This window comes from Ambystoma mexicanum, chromosome 2q, assembly GCF_040938575.1.
Source record: "Ambystoma mexicanum isolate Mex_15411 chromosome 2q, UKY_AmexF1_1, whole genome shotgun sequence".
NCBI classification, from domain to species: domain Eukaryota; kingdom Metazoa; phylum Chordata; class Amphibia; order Caudata; family Ambystomatidae; genus Ambystoma; species Ambystoma mexicanum.
The window spans coordinates 1,027,365,702-1,027,388,555 of NC_090924.1; the positions used below are offsets into that span (position 1 = coordinate 1,027,365,702).

Genomic DNA, 22,854 nt, shown 5'->3' on the forward strand with positions numbered 1-22,854 from the left:
GGCACAGGGGCACACTTGGGAAGCAACCAGCAGCAGTTCATGACCAGGCCCCCAGCACCCACCTCTCAGCCTTCAGGGCGGCTGTGCCCGTATCACACGCTGCGCCCAGCAGAGGTCCAGCAGGCTGCCCATTCACGATGGGGGTACCCGGAGATGGTGTCCCAGAGAGCGGCCACGCCACACCACAGCTCTCCAACTCTATTTTTTGGGCCCCAGCAGGTGAATGTAGGTAGTGTCGAGGAGCACGGGAGGGAGAGTATGCCGTGAGCTATCAGACATCGGCCCAGTCTGTGTAGAGGCAGTGCTCGCATGCACCGGCCACCCACAGGTGTGGGTAGGACCCCGGTGCCACTCCTATGGCAGTGGGGGCCAGGGCAGGCAGCAACTTGGTCTCCAGGGCGGATCCCGGCCACAGCGTGTGTGGTTGGGCGCCACGGGGCCGCAGTAGGCTCCAGCACACCTGCGATGTGCCGCAGCTGCCGGATCAGCCCGGCCCAGTGGCAGAAACAGCAGGGAAGCAGCGCGGGGCAGCCTGAAGCACCACCAGGTGCAGGATGTCTCTGGGGCGGGGGACCTCCCCGGCGGCGCCCCGGCAGGTGCAGGAGATCAGGCAGGCAGTCTCACCAGGCGGCACAGCTCCCCGGTGTGCTCCGCAGCCCACAGGAGCGGGAAGCCAAAATGGTATGCGCTGGCGGGAGATCGCCCGCAGTAATAGACATGCAGGGCAGTGGCCGGTCTCCTCCGTGAGACCACGCGCCCAGGCCACACAGCGAGCCAAACATCCGGCGGCCGCAGCTCGGGCCTCCGACACCGATTCCTCCCAGAACTGCAGGTAGGTGCACAGCAGGGCATTAGCAATCAGCCTGTGAAGCGATGGCTAGGGATTCAAAGAGTAGCCGCCGATATTTGCAGATGAGGGCTGACAGTCCACAGAGATCACGGGCTAAGCAGCCATTTTCTGGGCTGCTCAACTGCGCCCCCCCCCCACCCCTGTCGCCGTTGCTGCTTTTCTTGGTTTATATTGTCACTTCATGAGCTTTTCAAATCTGAAGATGGCCGCAGGGGGTGGGGCTTAGGGAGACGGTCGTGTTTGGATGGGTGCAGTATGACCCATGCGTCAGTGATTGGTTTATGGGAGAAAGGCAGTTTTCAAGCTTTAAAGCAAGACTGCTTTCTTTTTACCGAGGATTCCCAGCCTGATGATGGGTAATATTCATGAGCATGTGAATCCAGGCCAGACCCATGCTGGAGAACAACAGCTACAGGTAAGTAAGCCAGGTCTCCATGCTGATATAAAGAACTTCATTCAGACATGTGAAATATGTCAGAAAACTAGTATGCATATTCCCTTGCCTGCCCCTCTGAACACTTTGCCAATAATAGAAGTCCCTTTTTTGCCGGATTGGGATGTATATCATTGGACTGTTGGAAACATCTAGACAGGGTAACAAATATGTCCTCATAATCGTTGAGTACGCTACCCGAAACCCAGAGGCATTGCCCATGCGGAACAACACACCCCAACAGATTTGAAAACATCTCTTGCCATATTTTTCCAGGTTTGGTTTTTCTAAGGAAATTTTAACGGATCAGGGATCCAATTTTATAAGCAAACTCATGGGTGAAGTCAAGGAATTCTCCATATTGCCACCTTAAAAACCTCAGTTTACCACCCCCAAATGGACAGATTGGTAGAAAGATTTAACAAAAACACTTAATAGGATACTAAGAAAGCTGGTAGACAAGGATGGGAAGGACTGGGATTGCACTATTCCCTGGGCCCTGTTTGCAGTAAGAAAGACCCCTCAGGATTCCACCGTATTCTCCCCTTTCGAACTACTTTATGGGAGAGAGCTAAGATATGTCCTAGACATGCTCCAGGAGAGCTGGGAAGACAGAAAAGAGGCACCTATTCTCCTCTCACAAACAGCTACCTGATTGCGAGAGCATATGAAACTTGTAATAAATGTAGTCTCTACTTGCGTGGAAAAAGCCCAAGCACAACAAAAGTCCACCTACAACAAAAGGGTACACTTAAGATCTTTTTCAAAAGGACAAAAGGTATTAGTCCTCTTGCCTAGCTCTGAAAATAAACGTATCTCAAAGTGGCATAGGCCATATGAAGTGTTAGACTGAACAGGAACCTGTACCTATAAAATAGCCCAACCTGACAGGAAACAAAAGACCCATCTCTACCATGTAAATCTCTTAAGAGTGGAAGGAAAATCCTTCCGCAGCCACTGCCGTGATATTATCTTGTTTGGTACTAGTGGAAATAGATCATTTTGAATTAATTCCCCAAGAGCTATCTAGTCAACAACAAGAAGACTTAAAAGATTTAGTCACAACAGTCCCTGATGTATTCTGTGAGAAACCAGGGAGAGTGCAAGGCCCTTATCATTATATCAGAACCCCAAAGGGAAAAGTGGTCCATTTAAAACCATATAGACTCCCGGATGCCCGTAGACAGATAGTGGATGAGTAAGTGACCAAAATGCTAAGAGTAAATATTATTGAACCCTCTTTAAGCCCATGGTCCTCCCCGATTGTATTGGTCACAACACCTGACCAGTCCTAGAAGTTTTGCATCTTCCAACAGGTCAACACCATCTCTGACTTCAGTTCCTAGCCCATGTCACACATTGACAAATTGATTGATGAACTTGGAAATGCCACCTTCCTAACAACCCTAGACTTTATCCAGGGGTACGGGCAGGTCCCAGTAAATGGACCCGATAAAGGAAAGACAGCTTTCTCAATGCCCCTGGGACTATTCCAGTTAAAAGTCCTCTCTTTTGGCATAGACGGGGACCCTACCACTTTCCAATGTTTTATGGACAGGATATTATAGCCCTACTCTGATATCTGTGGTGTTTATATTGACGGCATAGTCATTTATACTAAAACTTGGGAAGACCATCATTTCCATCTCTTTACTATCATGAGAGCCCTCAGAGAGGCCGGCTTAACTGCCAATCCATTTAAATGTAAACTGGCTCAATCAGCCATGGAATACCTTCGCTTCTTTGTAGGGAATGGCAATGTTCAGCCCCAACGAGAAAAAGTGAATGCCGTCCTCCATACCCAAAAACCAAGAGAAACCTCAGAGCATTCCTAGGGTTAATCGGTTATTACTGTAGGTTTATCCCTAATTTCTCGGACAGAACAGCTAGGCTGACAGACAAATTAAAGAATGCCGAACCCCAGACGATTCATTGGACTGACGAGGACGATCTATGTTACAACAGTTTAAGACAAACCCTGTGCCAGAGCCCGATCCCAAATGTAGTCGATTTTTCAAAAGAGTTTGTGTTACAAACTGAAGTGTCTCTTACAGGGTTAGGAGCAGTTTTGTCACACGTTTGTGATGGATTAGAACACCCTATCCTGTTCACTAGTTGAAACCTCTTCCCACATGATAAAAACGACTCCATGTTGGAATTAGAGGCCCTTGCCATCAAATGGGCCATCACCCATCTAAGATACTCCCTCCTAGGAAGGAAGTTGACACTTGTCACAGATCATTCTTCATTAGTGTGGGTAAGCCAGCGAAAGGACTCTAACCCTCGAGTCATGCGATGGTTCCTAGACCTGCAACTCTACTGTTTCACTGTGTATCACCGAAAAGGTAAAGACCAGGGGAATGTCGATTTCCTTTCTCTGTTTCCCTGTGAAACAGATGGGGCTACATCACATAGGGGGAGGGCATGCCAGAAACCAGAATGTGTCTCACCCACTGGTCCCCAGGGAGCTGTCATCGAGGTGGCCAGAACACGGTCATCGCTTTTGGATCCAGTTCCTGGGATGGACCAGTGCAGGAGGATCACCTGTGTGAGGGGTCTTTTGGGAGTGGGAGTTGGACACTTGGTGTTGAGATGCAGTCTTCACCTTCCTTATAACACCTTTACCCTATCCTACCCGGTAGGATATTTGGGAACTCCTCACCCCCACCCCTTTTTTACAACACAAACACTTTCTCACTGACAGCCCGCTCTAAGGGAAAACAGACTAACACTAGAGTTATGTGCCTGACGTGTCCCAATACAATGGTCAGGCGAGGTCAGGCAATTACTGATCATTACTCACACACACACCTGACTTCCATTACACTTCCCCATACAGATAAAAGGCGGAGCACGAGAGCACACTCTGAGCAACGCAAAGCACACGAGGAAACAGCAGTCCCAAGATTGCAGTTTAATGAGAGGAGAGAGTCGGCGAAACAGAAGCCGGTAGCAAGGAGGAACGTTTCCTTGACCTTTTCGACAAGGAACCGCTTCTTTCATGAGACCTTGAGAGAAAGCGTAAGACCAGGAAACCAGGCTGAATAATCCTGCATTGTGTTTCGGAGGTACCCGGGGTCCTCCCGCGTCAGTAATCAAGGCGGCGAGAATCTCCAGCCACTGTGGTACTGTACTTGGCTCCAAGAACAAATCTGCTTCAGTGAAAGCAACAAAGCCATGGAGTTGGGGAGACCGATATAAGGCTGGTCTGTGTTGAAGCCAAGGTTGCAAGCAGCAACATTGTATAGTGAGCGCTGGAACAAACATTGTTAAAATGCGTGTGATAAGAGACGCAAATGAAGTTAACCCGCTGATAATCGATTGAGCTTTAAAGCAAACTACAATACCTTTGACAGAGTGGTCCGGCGCCACGGGCGTCCTCAATCAAAGGCCCCTGTAAGGTATCCAGCTAAACAGCGATAAAAGTAGATAAAGTGGGTCTGAGCCTGGCAGAGTGGGGCCCGGGGTGAGTCGAGAATCACCCAAGATAAAAGTTTGGAAAAATACATGGATTTGGTACGAGCCTAACAGGGGGAGATCAAGTGAAAGCTTTGTGTTAAAGTGGGTCTGAGCCCGGCGGAGGGGGGCCGAGGTGAGTCGAGAATTGGCCAAGAAGTTGTACATGAGAATCCTGAGGAGAAAGGAACTTTTAAATGTTTGTTTGTTGCATCAGGCCTTCTGAAGTAAGAGACTTTGAATGTGAAAGATATTTTGACAGACAAGGCCCTGATGCTGGGATCTGAACTGCATCCTCTTACATAGCACAGCTAGAGACTGTGTTATGCTTGAGTGTGCTGCCTTGTCCTGTGCTGAAAACATGGGTAGGATGGGCCAACGGCTTGAAGATCTTGACATATCATTTCTTGAACACTTTGCTTTTTGCATAACTTTGTTTCCCACACTATTTGTATTTAGAAGTAAGGATTGGCAATAGGTTTGTTAGCATAGGCCCTTTTATTATGAAAGACTCGACTAAGACTGCATTATTATTCTTTGATGGTCGTAGCTTGCTCCCATGTTTAGACTCAAATCCCATTGATGTTCAATAAACGCCCTTGAACTGTGGTCACTTGTCTGTTTTACCGTTTGATACCATGCCTTCCTTACAATAGACACTACACAGCAGTCAGTGAGTGTCTAAACCTAGTTAGTAGAGTAATGGGTGGTACACAAAGGGTTTGACAGATTTGAATGTTCTCATTTCCCCCACAATGGTGAGGTAAGTAAGGCAGCACAGATTGGACGCTATAAAAAGGTTTATCATCACTGCAAAAATCATGTAAGGTGGGTGGATAGGCAGTTGTTCATACAATCAGCAGATGATTTTTCCCATTGCTGGAGACATCTACATGTCCTCTGCACTCTCTATTGAGATCACTACTACTGTAGAGCTCTGTAATGAAAATGTACCTACTTATCTGGAATGGTTAAGCACTGCCACAAAAAGTGCATCTTGCCTAGGTCTTTTTTTTAATACGCATACTTTTACTGAGTTTGCACCTGTGTCTGACACAGGCATCATGGCTTGTTCCCTGCAATCAAAAAAAGTTAACTTTTAGCTTTAGATCTATGTACCTCCATGATCTTTAACTAGTTTGTACCTGTTATTGTTCCTATAACATCATTGCAAGGCTCGTAAAATCTACTAGCCCGCTAACGTTGGAGAGTAGATTTTATGAAGGTTGAGCACCATTTTGTATGATCATGCAGACATCTTGGATGAGGGTCTTTCATGTGAGACCCTTTTACCATTCAACCCTGCAGCGGTGGCCCCTATGTTTATTGCTTGAAAGAAACCTACTTCACTCCCTGCTGTGGACTGGGTCCTCGAATTTGAGCTTACTTTCCACACATCCATCATCAGAGAGTTTGCTGTTGCAGGTCACCCGGGCACATTTTGAGGTTTCCTTTCCCTAGACTGGGAGAGCTAGAAGTTGGATACCATGGGCCACAAAGTCTTTGTGCCAGGCAGTCTAGATCTGAGGTCTGTCAATGCTACTTGCACCATAGTGACATACACATTTGGTTTCTGAAGTGTGAGCTCTGGTGCAGCTGAAAACTTGCCAATGTAAGAGATGCATGAGGGTTTTGACTCTAATGAACAATGAGAAGAAGGCTGTGCGCCAAATGTTTCAGTCGAGCTGAAAAACAGTTGATTGTATGGCGCATACTATGGGTACTCTGTGGGTCCTGAGAAGGCACTCAAGGATGAGGAACTCAGGTTTCACACCTAACGTCTAATCAGAGTTTTCTGGACATGCCCTTTGATGAGAATAACCTGTGTGGTGCTTAGACTTATGAACTTCAAGCCTCCAAGACCTCAGCCAATCGCTAGGGCCTCTTTTGACAGCAGCCATCTTGTGGAGCTCAGATGGGCTTTGTGGTAGATTACTTTATATATAATGCAGAGTCATTCGAAAGCAATTCTCTAGGGAGTTGGGAGCCAGTGGAGTTGGGAAAGAGCTGGCGTGATGTGTGAGTGTTTGGGTAGATGCACAATGACTACCACTGCTGTGTTCTGTATTGCTTGCAGAGGGACGAGCATGCTTTTGGGGATTCCGGTGTGGAGTGTTCCATGGACCAGCTTGAATAGAATTAATGTCTGGACTGCAGTGCGGACGTCGTGAGAGGAAAGTATGTGTCTTATCTTGCATATGAGGTGTAGTTGGATGTTTTAGATGGATGTTTTGCTGACGCAGCTAGGTGCTGTGTGAAGGTAAGGCTCGGCTCGATGGCAATGCCTTAGGGATTTGGTGTGGAGAGCGATACATGTGGGTTGTTCCTGGCGACTTCCTTGATACAGGGTGTGAGGACGGGTGTTTCATTGGGGGCACAGGTAAGGAGGTATTCTGTTGTGGATTGTGATTGCAGGAAAAGTTGTTTAGGGAGCGTCCAAGCTGCAAAATGGTGGCTTTGAATTAGGAAGGGAGCGTTAACAATTCACCCTACCTGTTAAGGAGACAAAGAGAATATGAAGTTTGCCAAAGCCCAAGCAAGGGTTTTAAAAATCATTCCAATATTAAACGCCCCCCTTAATCAATAAACCGGATTCTTATTTACTGTTCTTTGTTAAAGGGTGTCAACACTTGTGAGATCTCCATGATGAGTGCCCGGCTGAAATTACTAGATTTAATTGTGCAAGAGTGTGGGAGCCCCTCTACTGAGAACAAACATGGGTTAAATACTCTGTTCTATGGAATATCTTCCACCTTTTAGCTCTCCGCACCCTTCACAGAGGAGAAAAATCCATTTGCCCGTCCAAAAAATATATCTGCAGAATGTTTGGGCTGATACTACCTGCTGCAGATGTTTCGGAAAGGTGGAATTAGATCATATGCTTGTGAATTGCCAGGTCAAAGAATTTGTATTAAAGTCCTCAGTATGCAAATTGATTAAGGATTAAAGCCACTCTAGAGCTATAATGCTTGGGTTCCTGGCTATGCGATTAAAAAGATTAACAAAAGACATGCGTGAGCAAGCGAGCCTGTCCTTCGAGCAATGAGAACTTGAGTTTGAGTGTTATTGGATGAAGGCATAACATATTTCTTCTATGAGAGATATGATTCATTCTTTGGTCTACACTTCATGAATGATAAGGAGCAGAGAGGATTTGTAAAATGACATACTTTTTTTTGTTACCTACAAACGTAATGATTCGAGATGCATGTAATATGTTATGCCCTTGTTATAAAACATAATTATTTGCATATTTCATTTAAACCTGAAAATTCAGCTGGGGTTTCCTTTTTCAGTAGGTTATATAACCACCCAAATGTTCAATGTTGTTAATACAATTGAATCCTAATACAAGACTTGAAATATATATTTTTTCTGACATTTAATAGAGGGCAAAACGACTTCAGGAGAAATCAATAGAATCATCAAGGCCGAAGGCTAGACAAAGAAATGGAGGAATGCTCTCAACTCGAATTGCTGGTCTACATACAACTGTAAGTATGGATTAAAAACATAAAATAACAGTTTGCAAGAAAAGTACTTAGATACGTTTGTGGCCAATGGTATGCTGAGCATTAGCAGTATAACTATATCATCATTACATAGATGCATATTGGTGTGCGTATATATTCATTGAAAAAACTTGCGTTAAAGTGACAGTTAGGTCCTGGTGTAATGCAACAAAACCTCAAAGTTGACAGGTCTTGGAAGCAACAGCACCCAAAATTACAATGCCCCCTTTCACTCCTGACATCACCAATGGCATCACTGTAAACTACAGCGCACAGATGATACCACTGATGGCATCACTGACATCACATTTAACATCACTGATCAGTGATTACATCACATGAAACATGCTGGTTTACTTTTTTAGGGCATTTGAGAAACTACAAACAGCTACATAATTAGTATATGCTAAGAGATGAACAAGATAACCAGTCAGTATGTATTATGTTCTAAATGTGTTTGGAAAAATTAAATGTAGCATCTTCTTGTAGAAAAACACTTATTTGAACACTTGAAGAAAACAAGTGCGAGTACTGGAGTGCATTGTCTTCCTCTACCCTAACAACGACTTTTCCGCAAATATGTATCTATAATTCTAAATCCATTCTTTCCTCCCACGGATTCCTCATATATGATAATGCATATCTCCAATGCATCTGCTCTTTAGAAACCTTTCCGTCACCATGGGGGCGAAGCATGCTGGATATGATGTCTGGCTAGTATATATTGAGGTGCTGCACCCCAAGGCAGAAGTTCCTTTTTTCTGTGCACTTTGATCGTTTCAGGAACATTGCTTCATCATTTAAGTTTCTATGTGATCCATGCCCAATCCTCGAGTGAATGCCTCGGCCTTCAAAGGTTGCTCTAATTGCGGGCATCTAATGTCTGCCTCCGATCCCCACAGGATATTTCTTTACTGTTTGGAGAAGACACGTGACCTCCAAGACTACAGGTGGTGTCAGTCCATGCACCCGAAGGCCCTTCGGGAGCGTGCCGCAAAGCTATTTGAGAGATCCCATTCACCAACAGCTCCTCTCAGCACCACTCTTCTTCAAAGAAGAGAAGTTACCACTCCATGGGCAGGCTCCTCGGAAGGGACAGCATCCTGGAGGAATGGGAGGCACTTAGGCTAAAGATGTTAGACATCTTTGCCAAGGCCCCGTAGCCAATGGCTTTGGCCCCAGCTGCACCATCAGGGCCTACTGCACTTGGACGAGCCTTCAGGGGTTCTAGGTTGACTCAGTCCTGGCTCTCTCGGATGAAGGACCAACACAGAGCTGAGACGGTCCTTCCTCTGACACCTAGCGACGGGAGCCTTCTCCTTCTCCTGCCACTGGTGCTTTGCTCCCTATTGGAGGCATCTTTGGTGAAGAGGGGGGTTATTTCCCATCTGGGGTAGAACCTGTGTGCCCTAGGGAAATTATGGATTTCCCTGAGGGAGTACTACGGGGAAGGTGAGTAGCTGTTGGACCTGGTCTTCAATTTGTTGGACATCTCACCAACACTGACTCTGGGGAAAATAGCAGGGTTCCTTCCAGCACCTAATGGCCAAGATAGTGGAAACTTTGGGCTCATAAGCTGCAGTCAGCCTAAAGGTTCAGTTTGAACTGACAGAAATTTTGGATCAGAGGGGGACGCTACTGCTCTTCAACCCGGCAGTGTTGGAAATCTGGGAGAAACCTGCTTCTGGCCCTGCAGTTGACCCGGATCTGGCTAATAAACACAGATGGCCTTTGGACCTGGCCTTTCTGTTCACTCATGCCTACCCCGATCCTCTCTTCGCTCCTAGCCTCAGATAGAGAGAGCGCAAGCTGGATGCCTGTTCAAGAAGGATTCTTAACTCAGGCACTCTGAGGGCAGTCTATGCCTCCTGTGCCCTGGCAAAATACTCCTTTGGTCTCTGGTTGGCGATCTTGGGTTCGGCTGAACATCTGCCAACTGGGGATGTGAGAGAGGACTTTGGGGCTCTGGTCCAGGATGTCGAGGAGGCATCGACACGGCTGACGGTGTGGCAAGAGCAATGGCAACAGAGATGGTTCTCAGGAGGAAATCCTGATGCCGACCTTGGGATTCACACAGGATGTTCCAGCAAAGCTCTGGGATATGGCGTCTCGGCATAAGCTATTCAGGGATAAAGCTAATGATTCTCTTCCGAGTTTCCATTCAACAAAAGTGACAATTAAGTCCCTGAGCTTGGTGGTGCAGCACCCTGCAAAGGTACAGGATTTAAGCCCATTACCTCTTATGCCCACCGCTGCAGAGGATAGGTGTCCTCGGCAAATAGCCGCCAAGCCTTCCAACTAAACAAAGAGGCCATGTTACTCCCAGAGGGGGTGTCTCTGTCTGAAGAGAGCCGTCCACGGCCCCAGGTGTGCCACCATCAATCCCCTGGGGATTGGGGGCAGGGGGAGAATCTCCCTGTTTAGCGAAATGGTGCTGAACAGGTGTCTGAACACATCAGATGCTTGTGCTTTGTAGGCCGTACACCAGGGATATTGCCCCTCATTAGAAGTTGGCCAGTGTGGAAATAACATGCCCATATTTATTCACAGGCAGTCAAGACACGTAAATCAGCCATTGCATTAGCAGAATAAAATTCCTATGATCAACATATCCTAGGGGTGGCCTCCAGTTCCAAAGAGCTATTCAGTGTTCTTAGAGGACTTGAGGATACCTGCCCACAGATTGTTAAAGACGCCAGATGGTTTAAAACCATACAAGAAGAACTCCTAGATAAACTGAAGAAAATTCAATCCAACATTGATGTTGCTAACAGAGGAGATAACATTGAACCTACCACAGTAACCCATAACACTACTGTGACACGTCCTGAATTCAACTTCCACCCAATATCCAGAATAACTGCCAGGATACCGTCAAACTCGTAATGAGGGCCATTCGCTCCGTTTTTCTCAATGCCCTACAGACCATCCCTCCTGCATCCACTCCTTGCCTCATGACTGCTCCTGTTGGAGGAGATTTGTTAGCTTCTGGCAAAAGGCGCTATAGAACTGGTGCCATTCTCAGAATGAGGAAGGGGTTGGTATTCAATCTATTTTCTGGTTCCGAAGGAGGATGGGGACTTGTGTTCAATACAGGATCTGGAGTTCTTGAACCTGTAGTGTTCAATACTGGATCTGTGGTTCTTGAACCTGTACCTGAGCAAAGACAAGTTCAAGATGGTAGCTCTGGCCCAGATCCTCTTTGCCCTCAATCTGCAAGACTGCCTGGTGTGACTTGACCTTCCGGATGCCTACTTTCATGTTGATTCTTCTCAAGCACAGTAAGTACTTGGGATTTATTGTGGGCCATTGCCACTAACTATTCAAAGTCCTGCTGTTTGGTCTATCTTTGGCACCCAGGGTCTTTAGCAAGCTTCTGGCAGTGATTGGTGATTGTAGCTCACCTCTGGAGGGAAAGCATTCATGTCTTGGCCTCCCTGCATAGCTGGTTTGTCCGAGCTCGCTCCCCAGACCAGGCCTCGGCACACCTGTTCTGAATATGCAGCCTGTTGCAGAGCTTCTCCATGAACTTGAAAAGGTATCAAGTTAGACTTTTCTGAGCCCTGGCTTGGTGCTCCTGTGAGAACATTTGCTGAAAGGGGCTTTGCTTTGGCAACATTGGCCCCAACTGACAGCAGGCACGTATACGCCCCTTAAAATGCTGGGGTGCTCATTAGCAACATCTTATGGTGACCAGACAAGTGTCTCCCTTAGAGGCTCAGGAGCACATTAACTTGCAGGAGTTGAGGTCGATTAGGAGGACCCTGGTTGCCTTCCTCTCTTCAGTGCATCGCAAAACTGTGCTGATCCTTGACTCTGTAAAAATGTGTTTCTGACTGTGGTTCATCTCGCAGGGACAGAGAACGTCATTGGGATGCTCTGAGCAGATAGACTGAAGGAGTGGGAGCTCTGGCAGGAAGTTATGGAGGAGATTTTCTCCTTTTGATTGACTCCTTAAGTGGACCCTATCACTTCCAGTGTTAACAGGAAGTGTGAGTTGTTTGGATCCAGGGAATATCCTCTACTGCAAGCTCTTGGGGACGCACCCATGGTCCAGTGGGCATTCTACCTCCTCTGTGCGCTCCCACCGATCTTTGCCATTCCGCTGCTTCTCAGTAGGCTGTGCCTTTTTGGGTCCACATTGATCTTGATCGCTCCAAACTGGGCTCAGAGAAAATGGTACCCCGGTTTCCTGGACATGTCCATATGCCCTCTCTGGTGCACTCCGAGAAGAGTGGATCTACTCTCTCACATAAGCGGTGCCTGAACCTTTGTGCTTGGCTGCTGAGATACTGAAATACTAGGAGTGCGATTTGTCAGATGACGTCCTGGATGTCGCCCTCTTAGCACGAAGTCCTGCGGCCAAGTCTGTTTATGTTTCCAGATTACAGACATTTTGGGCTTGGTATTGGGAGAGGAATCTGGATCCTTTTATTTGTTCCACACCCTCTGTGTTGGATTTTCTGCTTTCCTTGGTCTGGTCAGTCCAGCAGATTGCGACTGTTGAAGGGTTAGCATTGTATTTGAAATTAGTATTTACATTCCTTAACAGCGCTCTGTTTGAGCCCTTGCATTCATGTGCTTTTACATTGCTCATCCTTAAGGTGGTCTTTCTGGTAACCATCACTTCTAATGGATTGTGTCATCCCACGTTTTCCTCATCTTTGATATATCCAAGTCTGCTTGCAAGCAGCCCTGGATATATCAAAGAAGATGAATACGTGGGAGGAACATCCAGTCGTAAGTAACTTGTTCTTCTGTGAGATGGGTGAGTGAGTTCCAGGCTTAGTCTGCAAAACCTCCTTATTTGGTTTTCTTCAGAGAAGGTGACTTTGGGAGCGAGACCATCCTTCCTCCTTAAATGTGGTCTGATTGCCATCTCTCTCAAAAGAATCCTCCTCATGTGTTCTTTCGTCCTTCTCACCCTACTTAATCGGAGGAGGTATTCCATTCAGCTATTCCTGGGGCCAGCTGTCAGCTTCAACATCTCTCGACGAGGGACATCAGGAGAGATGACCTGTGGGTTATGCAGGTATCCGTACTGGTAGGACTGTGACTAAACAGACCCTGTCAAAATGGACTATTCTCTGATCCTGGAATGCTACGATCTGGCTGCTAAGGATATCTCGCAAGGACTCAGAACTCATTAGAGCAGAGGGCTGGCTGCCATCTCTTCCCTGGAGAGGGGAGGGGTCCTTGTCTTATACATTTGCCACGTAGCTACCTGGGCCTCTTTGCACACGTTTCCTAACATTACTGCTTGGGTTCCCAGTCAGGGCTGGACTCTCACTTTGGTAGAGTGATCCTCCAATGTTTTCTGGTATAGGTGGTGTCCTCTAGCTCTCATCCCTCCTCCAGGTCTACTTACTGCTATGTGTGTCTATCAAAGATGAGGAATCTGTGGGAGGAAGGCATTGATTAGCAGAACAAATTACTTACCAATGGTAATATTATTTCTGATGAATGTTCCTCCCACAGATTCCTCATTGCCCTCATTTTGTCATCCCAACCAGCCCCAGTTGACGGATAGCTAGTACACTCTTGGTTCTGCGTTCCCTCTGTTCCATGGTATAGGGCCAAAAATGAGGTCATTGGGCACAGCGCCTCAATATATACTGGCCTAGATGTCCTACCTTGCATGGCAAGCGTGGGGGCATTGAGCGGAGCCGGAGAAGAGCCACACTGCACATCATGGTGGTGGGAACATTTCCAAAAAGCAGCCGTGCTGAATATATGTATTATCATCGATAAGGAATTAGGTGGCAAAACATCCAGCAGAAAAGACATTGCCAAATGTAAGTATTTTGATCTTTAAGGGAGTTTTTCCATGGTGTTGAATGCAGTGGATAAACTCTGAACAAAACGTTGGACGTGATTCTTTAGCAGAGCAAGGCTTAATGTACCTGGACTCTACAGGATGCTTTCCTTTTGTTGAAGTTCGACCTCTGTGATACTGCCGGCTATTTCACAGCTCTGGTGAAGTTCAGCCCTCAACGCAGCCACTACCGTTGATGTTTTCAACCCCGGTCTGCTGCTCCTTTTCCGCCTAAAGTCAGGGGGGTGGGCAGGGTTGCCGCCAAATAAAGACAGTGTGGCTGGCACCCAGGGGAGAGCAATGGAGTTCATTGCTGGTTGGTCTAGAGTGCGCCGACGACAAAGAGGAGCCAAACTTCCTTTCTCAATTGTGGCAGTGCAGCTCTGTAGAGCTTAAGACGATGACCTGCGTGGTGAGTTTCTTTTCTGTGTTTTCAACTATCGGCATCTCAACTATCATAGCCATAGTTCTAGGCTATTAAATCTACAACTGCCTCTCATTATAAACTGTGCAGTGTGCCACCAGGTGCAGACACAACTCTCTTTGCCATTCAAAACCGTTCTATACCCCTCCTAACTTCTACTTGCGTTCTGCCTAAATCCTCTGCTTGTAATGGGAAAATAACATAATACTTTTTCAGCACAACCATTGTCAAACCTTCCACACTCTGTGGGGTGAGGATGACTGTGTTAGTCAAAACAGAAACGTAGTAGTTCATGTGGATCCTAGCATTATGAACACGAAAGAAGGGACTCAAGTTATCCAATATGACAGCACAATTCAATTACTTTTGCAATCAACTGACCAACCTCAGGCGATTCATCAGTCCATCAAGGACATAGAATCCTCCTTTATGCATCTTTGCCAGAGTTTGGAAATAGAAGATAAGCAGACTAAAAGGAATTCACTCAACCAGACTCTGGAGATCTTCCCTATTTCCTTGCCAAAACCAATAGATAACAACATTTTATATTTAATATTGAGGTACGATCATCAGATCAAATCCTGATAATAATGAATTCCACAACTCGTCTATTGCAAAACATTAAGGTGCAAGTATTGGACCAGAGCTTTGAAATAATGGACTCCCAAACCCATCCTGAAACCTCTTCTGTTCAACCTCTGCCCGAGACGTCTTTCACCACAGGCTCAGGAGAAAAATATCAGAAGAAAGATGAGGGTTTGACGGGAATAAACAAAACCCTCCACGTTGCTTTAATTATAAGAGTTCTATGACATTTCTGTGATCATTGAAAAACATTTCTAGACCCACTACGATCAGTCCATGTTGGGGTGAAGCGTCTATTCGACCTACTCCAATAAAGAATAAGAAGAAGCAGATCTGAAAAGTTTTCTCTGAGTCAGTATAGCCTATACGATCTGAGGACTGTGCTATTGCGCCTTCTGTTCAATCTAGCATTATGCCCTTCCTTACTAATCATTGGACTCGAACCTCTGGGATGCCAGAGCTGACCTATCATGACACTAGTCCTGACAATGAATCGGAGATCTCCTCTGTGGATCCCCTCAGCACTGTTCCATCACATCAAGTTAATTGTTCTGGGCTACTATCTGATGGCACTCTCTTGAGTGGTAGACCTGTTTTTGAAGCCCAGCATGTTACCACTTATAAGGCGTAATTAGAACCATTCCGATCAAGTGGTTTATTAATCTCAGGGAAGGGCAAAGTGCCGTTGACTACAGGCGTGGCCCAGGTTGAATGTTTAGACAATAATAGGAAGGACTTAGGAAAAGTGAATTTCGAAGGGATTGTGTCCTCCGACGTATTCCTTATCTTTGATAATTCGTCTCCAGCTTGCTGGCCTCGGAAAAAAAATTCTCAGCAGAGGGTGCTGCGCATCGACGTCCGTCAAGTTCGTGTCCCTCGATAGCCACCGTATCGGCGCCGACGTCACCATGCCCATAAATAGCCAAGCGCAGCGTCCGTCGCTCAGTTCCGTTTTTCCACGCTTCGTGGGCCTCGGAATATCGTTGCTCATTTCTTAGTCAAATATACTTCATTATTCCTCGAGAATACCGACTCGTACTCGATGGCTTCCTCATCCGAACCGACAACTCCACGGTCCGGCTTAAAAAAATGTCGAGACTGTGGAAAGAAAATGTCGTTGACGGATCCTCACAGGATCTGTTTGTGGTGCCTGGGAGTCGAGAGGTAAGGCAGTTAAAACTTCTTTGAAAGTTTCCTCGGCGGAGTCGAGACATTCGTCTCCTCGGCATCACAAAAGACATTCTCGTTCTAGGTCTCGAAGCAGTTCTCATCACTCTTCGAGATCTAAGCATTCAAAAAAGAGACATTGCAGATCCCCTTCCTCGTCGTCTTCCGTTTCCCCGAAAAGGGTCTCCTGCCCCACAAAGCATAGCTCTCAGGCTGAGTGGGAGGAATTCAGGAAAAAGATGCTTGGCGTCTTCGAGAAAGCGGCCTCGACCCCCTCGAAGACTGCTGAGGGTGATACCCTGTGTAAAAGATCCGAAAAATCAAAACCCTGCAAGTCGCAGCACCCGGTGAAAGAAGCTACTCGAGAGCGCCACGAACCCTCGAGCAAAGGCAAGGTCGCGTCTTCAACGCCATCGTCAAAAGTCCCTTCGATGCATAGATCTGCGTCTTTGACGCCATTATCGAAGGGTTCTTCGACGCACAGGTCAGTCGATTCGACGCCGTCTTCGCCGACGCCGAGAAAGGACAAACCCACGGCCACCTCACAGCCAGTGGCCATACCCAGAGCCTCGATCACGAGAATGTCGTCGACAACCTCGAGTAGAATTCCGAAACTCTCGAGTTCCTCTAGGCCTCTACCAACTTTCTCGACGCCTTTTTCGATGGCTTCGAAGCCTTTAACCTCCGCGTCGACGACGTCAATGTTTTCTCAGCCAATTATGACGAATTTGGCCCCTTCTGCTCTGGAAATGGGATTTATACCATTTCCAAGATCTGATCATTCCAGAGCCTTATCTATTTATGAAGAAGCGGAGAATTCGGATCAGGAAAGACCTTTTGAGTTGCAGGGATCTGCAACTCCTGTACCAAAGGAATTTACCTCTGAGGAAGGTAGGTTAAAAGACCTCCAAGAATCCTTACATGAAGCAAGTGGGTTGGACACTTCCCCAGAAGTGGAATTTGCCAAACCAGACCCAGGGGAACATGCTGAAACCTCTTATAGAACCTTGATGGCAAGGATAATCGAGTTTATGGGGTGGTCTACACTCTCACCTGCTTTTCAGCAAGACGACCTCACAGACATTTTGGTTAAAGGTCCACAGGAGGATCCTGTGGTGCCATTTCATGCGGCATTACAAAGGAAAATATTGGCAAACTGGGAAACCCCAGAGGTTATCCCGGCGGTTAACAAAAAATTATCAGGCAAATATAGGGTGTCTACTGCTGACCCTGAATATTTATCCAGACACCCAACTCCGGAGAGTCTGGTTGTTCAGGCAGCAACTTCATCAGGTAGTAAATCGGCTTATCCTACTGTTCCACAGGACAGGGATGACAAGAGATATGACTCTATGGCCAAAAAAGTCTTTTCTGCATGTAGCATGGCGTTGAAATCCATCAATGCTACTTGTACGCTCGCAACGTTCAGCCACACACTTTGGGAGTGTGCTTCATCAGCGACTGACTGCCTCCCGGAGGGTGAAGAAAGGGAAGCGTTTCTAAACATCATTAAGGATGGTAAAGACGCAATGTGCGAATCCCTTCAAACTGGCATCGATTCTGCTGACAGCATCAGCAGGGCCATGCCGGCAAGTACAACAACCCAGAGATTTGCTTGGTTGAGAAAGTCTGGTTTTGCTCCAGATGTGCAAAGCAGACTCTTGAATATGCCCTTTGATGGCTCTTCTTTGTTTGGTAAGAAGGCGGATGACAGTTTGGAAAAGCTACAAACATCAAAGGCAGCAGCAAAATCCCTGGGAGCTGCAATCCGTCAGACACCATATCGCCCCTCAGGACCCTCTTGGAGAGGTAAGTCCTTTCACTTCTATTCCGCATTCGGAAGAGGCAGAGGACAGCCGGTTCAAAGGGGTCAGAAAAGATTCACCCGAGGTGGACGTGTTAAAAATAAAAAAGCCACAGCAGCAGCAGGTGCCTCTTTACCGTCTGCATCAGCCGCCTCCAAAGCGCTCTGAGGACTCTCCTCACAAGACACTAGTAGGGGGCAGGTTAACTCAACATCTGACGGAATGGCAGGCTATTAGGTCAGATACCTGGGCATTGGACACAGTTACCCAAGGTTACTGCCTGCCTTTTCTACGCATCCCTCAGAGCCATCCACCGGGGAACAGCTCTCTGAAAGTTCCAGATCCGCTCCTCTTGCAGGAAATTGTAGACCTGCTAGAGAAAGGTGCCATAGAACCGTTACCTGTAGCGGAGAGGAACAAGGGCTGGTACTCCCCCACTTTCTCATACCGAAAAAAGACGGAGGACTGAGACCTATCTTGGACTTGGGAGAATTGAACAAGTTCCTCAGGAAGGACAAGTTCAAGATGGTAAGTCTCTCTCAGATCCTTCAGGCCCCCCAGCTCCAGGACTGGCTGGTATCTCTGGACCTCCAGGATACTTATTTCCATGTGTCAATTGTTAGGGAGAATTCTCTCTTTAGGTTGAATTTCCTAACCTAGTGAGTCCCCGAGCAGCTTTGCTGGATTTCTGGAGTTTGTTTTTTTTCTCCTGCCAAGAGTGAGACTCTTTTTCTCCCACTCTTGGACATGATTTATGGTGTTCCTTTGACTGTTGGTGTTTTATGGGCTATGGGGTCCTTTACTCCATAGGGTCTCATGTGTTTTTACTATGTGTGTTACACAGCACCCTCCGCGCAGTGACACAGGGGTGTCATAGTGACACCCCACCATAGACTCCATACCCTGGGACTGACTACTGTCTCCCAGGGCATGTAAAGTCACCATTGGCTTTACTAGTCCCAAATTATTAACAGAAACCGGTACAAACCATCATATTGTTGACGTACTGGTCGGGGCAATTCGATTGCCCCGGGGTCTGTTAGTCGAGTGGGCACGTCTCCGTCCCCCCTGATCGAGTTTTGGCTGGTGGTAGTGGATACTACTTTTTATATTCGACCGCGAATATATTCCTATGGGATTTTCCCATTGTTCGAGGCTACCAACTTTAATTATTTAATTCTCATAGCCTCGAACATACCGCCGGTTTAGTTAATTAATATTAATTCGCCGGTTGGTATTTTTTGCCAGGACTCGATTCGAAAATGGCATTTGTGTTCTCTTCTGTGACTCCAACCCAAGTCAAGCCCTTTGTTCCACTTTTTGGCAGGCTTCTCCACAGAAGCCTCCAAAAGTGGTGCCACTCTGTCTGGGTACCACAGGGGGTTTGGGAGGGGGTTTAGGCACCCTGAACTGAGTTACCTTGGTACTCAAGTCGCACTCTTGTGTGATTGGCCCAAGTGCTCACCACTTAGCATGTTTGATTGACAGCTAGGCTGAGTGAATGGGGGTATGCTGCATAAAAGCAGGGCTTTGGGGACTGGAACTTCAGAAGTCTCCACAGGACCTGAGAATCCGACGAGGGAGAAGCTGAGCCGACCTACCACGACGACACCACCGGTGGAGCCCTGCGGAACCGACTCACCACTTCCCGACGACAGAGAAGATCTCCCGGCTGGAGATCTACCAGTTTACCTTCTTCTCTTCGCACCCCTGACCGGCTAAGTGGTCGAATTGCCCGTGCCAAGCACCCCGGCAACCGGATAGCCACTTATCACTGGACTGCGAACAAAAGGACCGCTCCTTTTACCTGAGGAACTCCGCGGCTGGTTTCTTCCCTGGCAGTGCAACAGACTCCTGTCTTCCTCCTCGACGAGATCCTCTCTTCCCCCGGACGAAGCACCGACTTGCATCCGCTGCCAGGAACAACTGCCCCCGCTGGAGTATTCTCACCACTTTAAGGTACCGCGTCCGCCAGGCCTCCCTTTCTAAAGATTGCTACAAGGTAATAATAACCCCTTAACCTTCTGGACTGGGCTGGCCGCCTTGACCTTTCTTTGGTCCAACTCCTTTTTGAACCTTTACAAGTCTCTTGTGCACTGCAACTGTGTGACCTTGGACACAATTCGTTTGATCCTCTTAAAGTGGATCCGGCCTACTCACTCTAAACTCACGGTGTTACTTGCCTTCCTCTCTTGTTGTGTTCGTGAAAAAGTGTTGGGATCTGTTCCAATTTATTCTCTGCTTTTCTCTCCCCTTTTTTAAACAAATTATTAGAGTGCCATCTACGTTAAGCGCTCACCGCTGTCTGAAAATAAGAGGGGCTTTACTTAAGACTTGTCTAATATTCTTTGAAGGGAGTGTATATCTTTTAGTGACCGTGTTTTTGGATTGCTTACTATTAGTGCCTTTGTGTTTTGCTAGATGTGGTTTTAAATAAATAATTATATCTCTTACACCAAGCCCTGGTCAGTGTTTACGTGTTCTACTATGTTCTTTTGACCTATTGTGAATACTCTGTATACTGCCTAACTCTTCTTGAGGGAAGTCTGACTGCTCAGCCACAGCTACCAAGTGAATCTGTGTGGTACAGACTGCTACCAAGTGGGTTTACTGCCAAACACCTGTAGTCCTAAATCTTTTGCAGTGGTCCCAGAGGGAACTGCACAGGTTTCCGCCTAACACCAATCCATCTCAAACACAGGAAATACCTGAGGTTCGCAATTGGCGGCTCTCATTATCAATTTCGAGTTCTGCCTTTTGGGCTGACCTCTGCCCCGAGGGTCTTCACCAAGTTAATGTCGGTAGTGGCTGCAAGTCTAAGGAGAGGAGGCATTCACGTCTATCCCTACCTGGACGATTGGCTGATCAGGGCTGTATCTTCGGAACAAGCTCAGATCCAGCTAGATTATGTCTGCAACTTCCTTCACAAACTGGGCTTCTCCCTCAATTTAAAGAAGTCACAGATGATACCATCACAGAGACTCCAGCTCATCAGAGCGGTCCTGGGCACTTCTCTGGGAAAAGCCTCGCCACCAGAGGTGAGGGCTCAAGATATTCTGCAGATGATCACCAAGTTTCAAAATGCCCAACATCTCCCAGCCTTCGACTTTTTGAGGTTGCTAGGCCACATGGCATCCTGCATCTTCCTTGTGCCAGAGACTTGCCTGAGAATGAGATCTCTCCAGTGGGCACTAAGAACCCAGTGGTCACAGTTCTCAGGAAAAATGACAGATCTCCTTCGGATTCCGGACAAGGTAGCCCGAGACCTTCAATGGTGGGCTTATCAAGAGAACATTTTGAAAGAAGAACTGTTTTGGCAACCATGGCTGGAGATAACAGTAGTCACGGATGCCTCACTCACGGGTTGGGGAGCCCATGCCAACGACTTGACCATCAGCGGTCGTTGATCTCCATCGGAGTCCAGACTACACATCAACCTATTGGAGCTGAGAGCGATCAGACTAGCGCTGAAAGCTTTCCTGCCATCAGTACAGGGAAAAAATGTCCTGATAATGACGGACAACACAGTGGTCATGTACTCCCTCAACAAAAGAGGAGGCGTGGGATCACTGCCACTGTGCAGAGAGGCAATGAAGCTCTGGTTTTGGGCAATTCAAGAAGGAATCTCTCTATCGGCAGTTCACCTAGCCGGAGAGAAGAACTTGACGGCTGACGCTCTGAGCAGGCAGGGCACAGTCTCCCACGAGTGGGAACTAGCTCAGGAAGTCCTTCAGGAGATCTTCGCCCTTTGGGGAACCCCTCAAGTGGATCTGTACCAACAGGAAGTGCGATCTGTTTTGTTCAAGGGAATTTTCACTCCTGTACGCGTTTCCACCAGTTCCTGTCATTCCCCAAATGATCAGGAGGTTGAGAAGATTCCGGAGGACCATGATCCTAATTGCCCCAGACTGGGCCAGGAGAACATGGTACCCGGACCTTCTGGACATGTCCTTCTGCCCTCCATTTCGCCTTCCACTCAAGGAGAATCTTCTCTCACAGAAGGGAGGTCAGGTTCACCATCCAGACATCAGAATCCTCAACCTTCACGCTTGGCTTCTGAAAGGTTGAGATACAAGTATTGGGACCTCCCTGATGACGTCATGGAGGTGTTGCTTTCGGCCAGAAGGCCAGCAACAAAGTCTTTATACCGCTGCCGTTGGAACAAATTTTGCAGCTGGTGTAGAGAAGAGAATATCGACCCCTTTTCATCTGGTACACTAACGGTGTTATCCTTTCTACTCTATTTGGCAAATTCAGGCCTTCAAGTTGGCACTATCAAGGGCTATCTCGCAGCGCTATCGATCTTCAAGCGCACTGCAGAGGAGCCTCGTATTTTAAATTACCCTTAGTAATACAATTTCTAAAGGGATTAACTAATGTCTATCCTCCAAGACCATTCCAAGTTCCCTTATGGGACTTAAATTTAGTCTTAAATTTCCTGATGGGTAGTCCTTTCGAACCACTCCACTCTTGTTCGCTAAGATTTCTCACCCTTAAATCTGTCTTTTTAGTGGCACTAACATCTGCTAGAAGGGTGAGCGAATTACAAGCTGTATCTTGTAAACCCCCTCATACAATTTTCCATAAAGACAAAGTTGTCCTACAGGTGAAGCCTAATTTCCTCCCAAAGGTGGTTTCTGAATTCCACATCACTCAGAAAATTACCTTACCTTCATTCTATCCTCCTCCCCATCCAGGGAAAGAGGAAGAAAGGCTACATAGGCTGGACCCAAGGCGGGCTTTAAGCTTTTACATCAGCAGACTTGCTAGGATTAGGCAAGCAGACCAACTGTTTGTAGGTTACTCG

General features: G+C 47.1%; 1 protein-coding gene across 1 annotated transcript in view; it reads left to right on the forward strand.

Moving 5' to 3' along the window:
* The window catches only part of CFAP69 (cilia and flagella associated protein 69), a 1,486,345-nt gene that overhangs the window by 1,389,661 nt on the left and 73,830 nt on the right, over nucleotides 1-22,854 (forward strand). Inside the window, exon 22 of the mRNA XM_069648365.1 lies at nucleotides 8,129-8,233. Coding sequence (XP_069504466.1) covers nucleotides 8,129-8,233 — 105 coding nt within the window. The remainder of the gene's footprint in view (nucleotides 1-8,128; nucleotides 8,234-22,854) is intronic.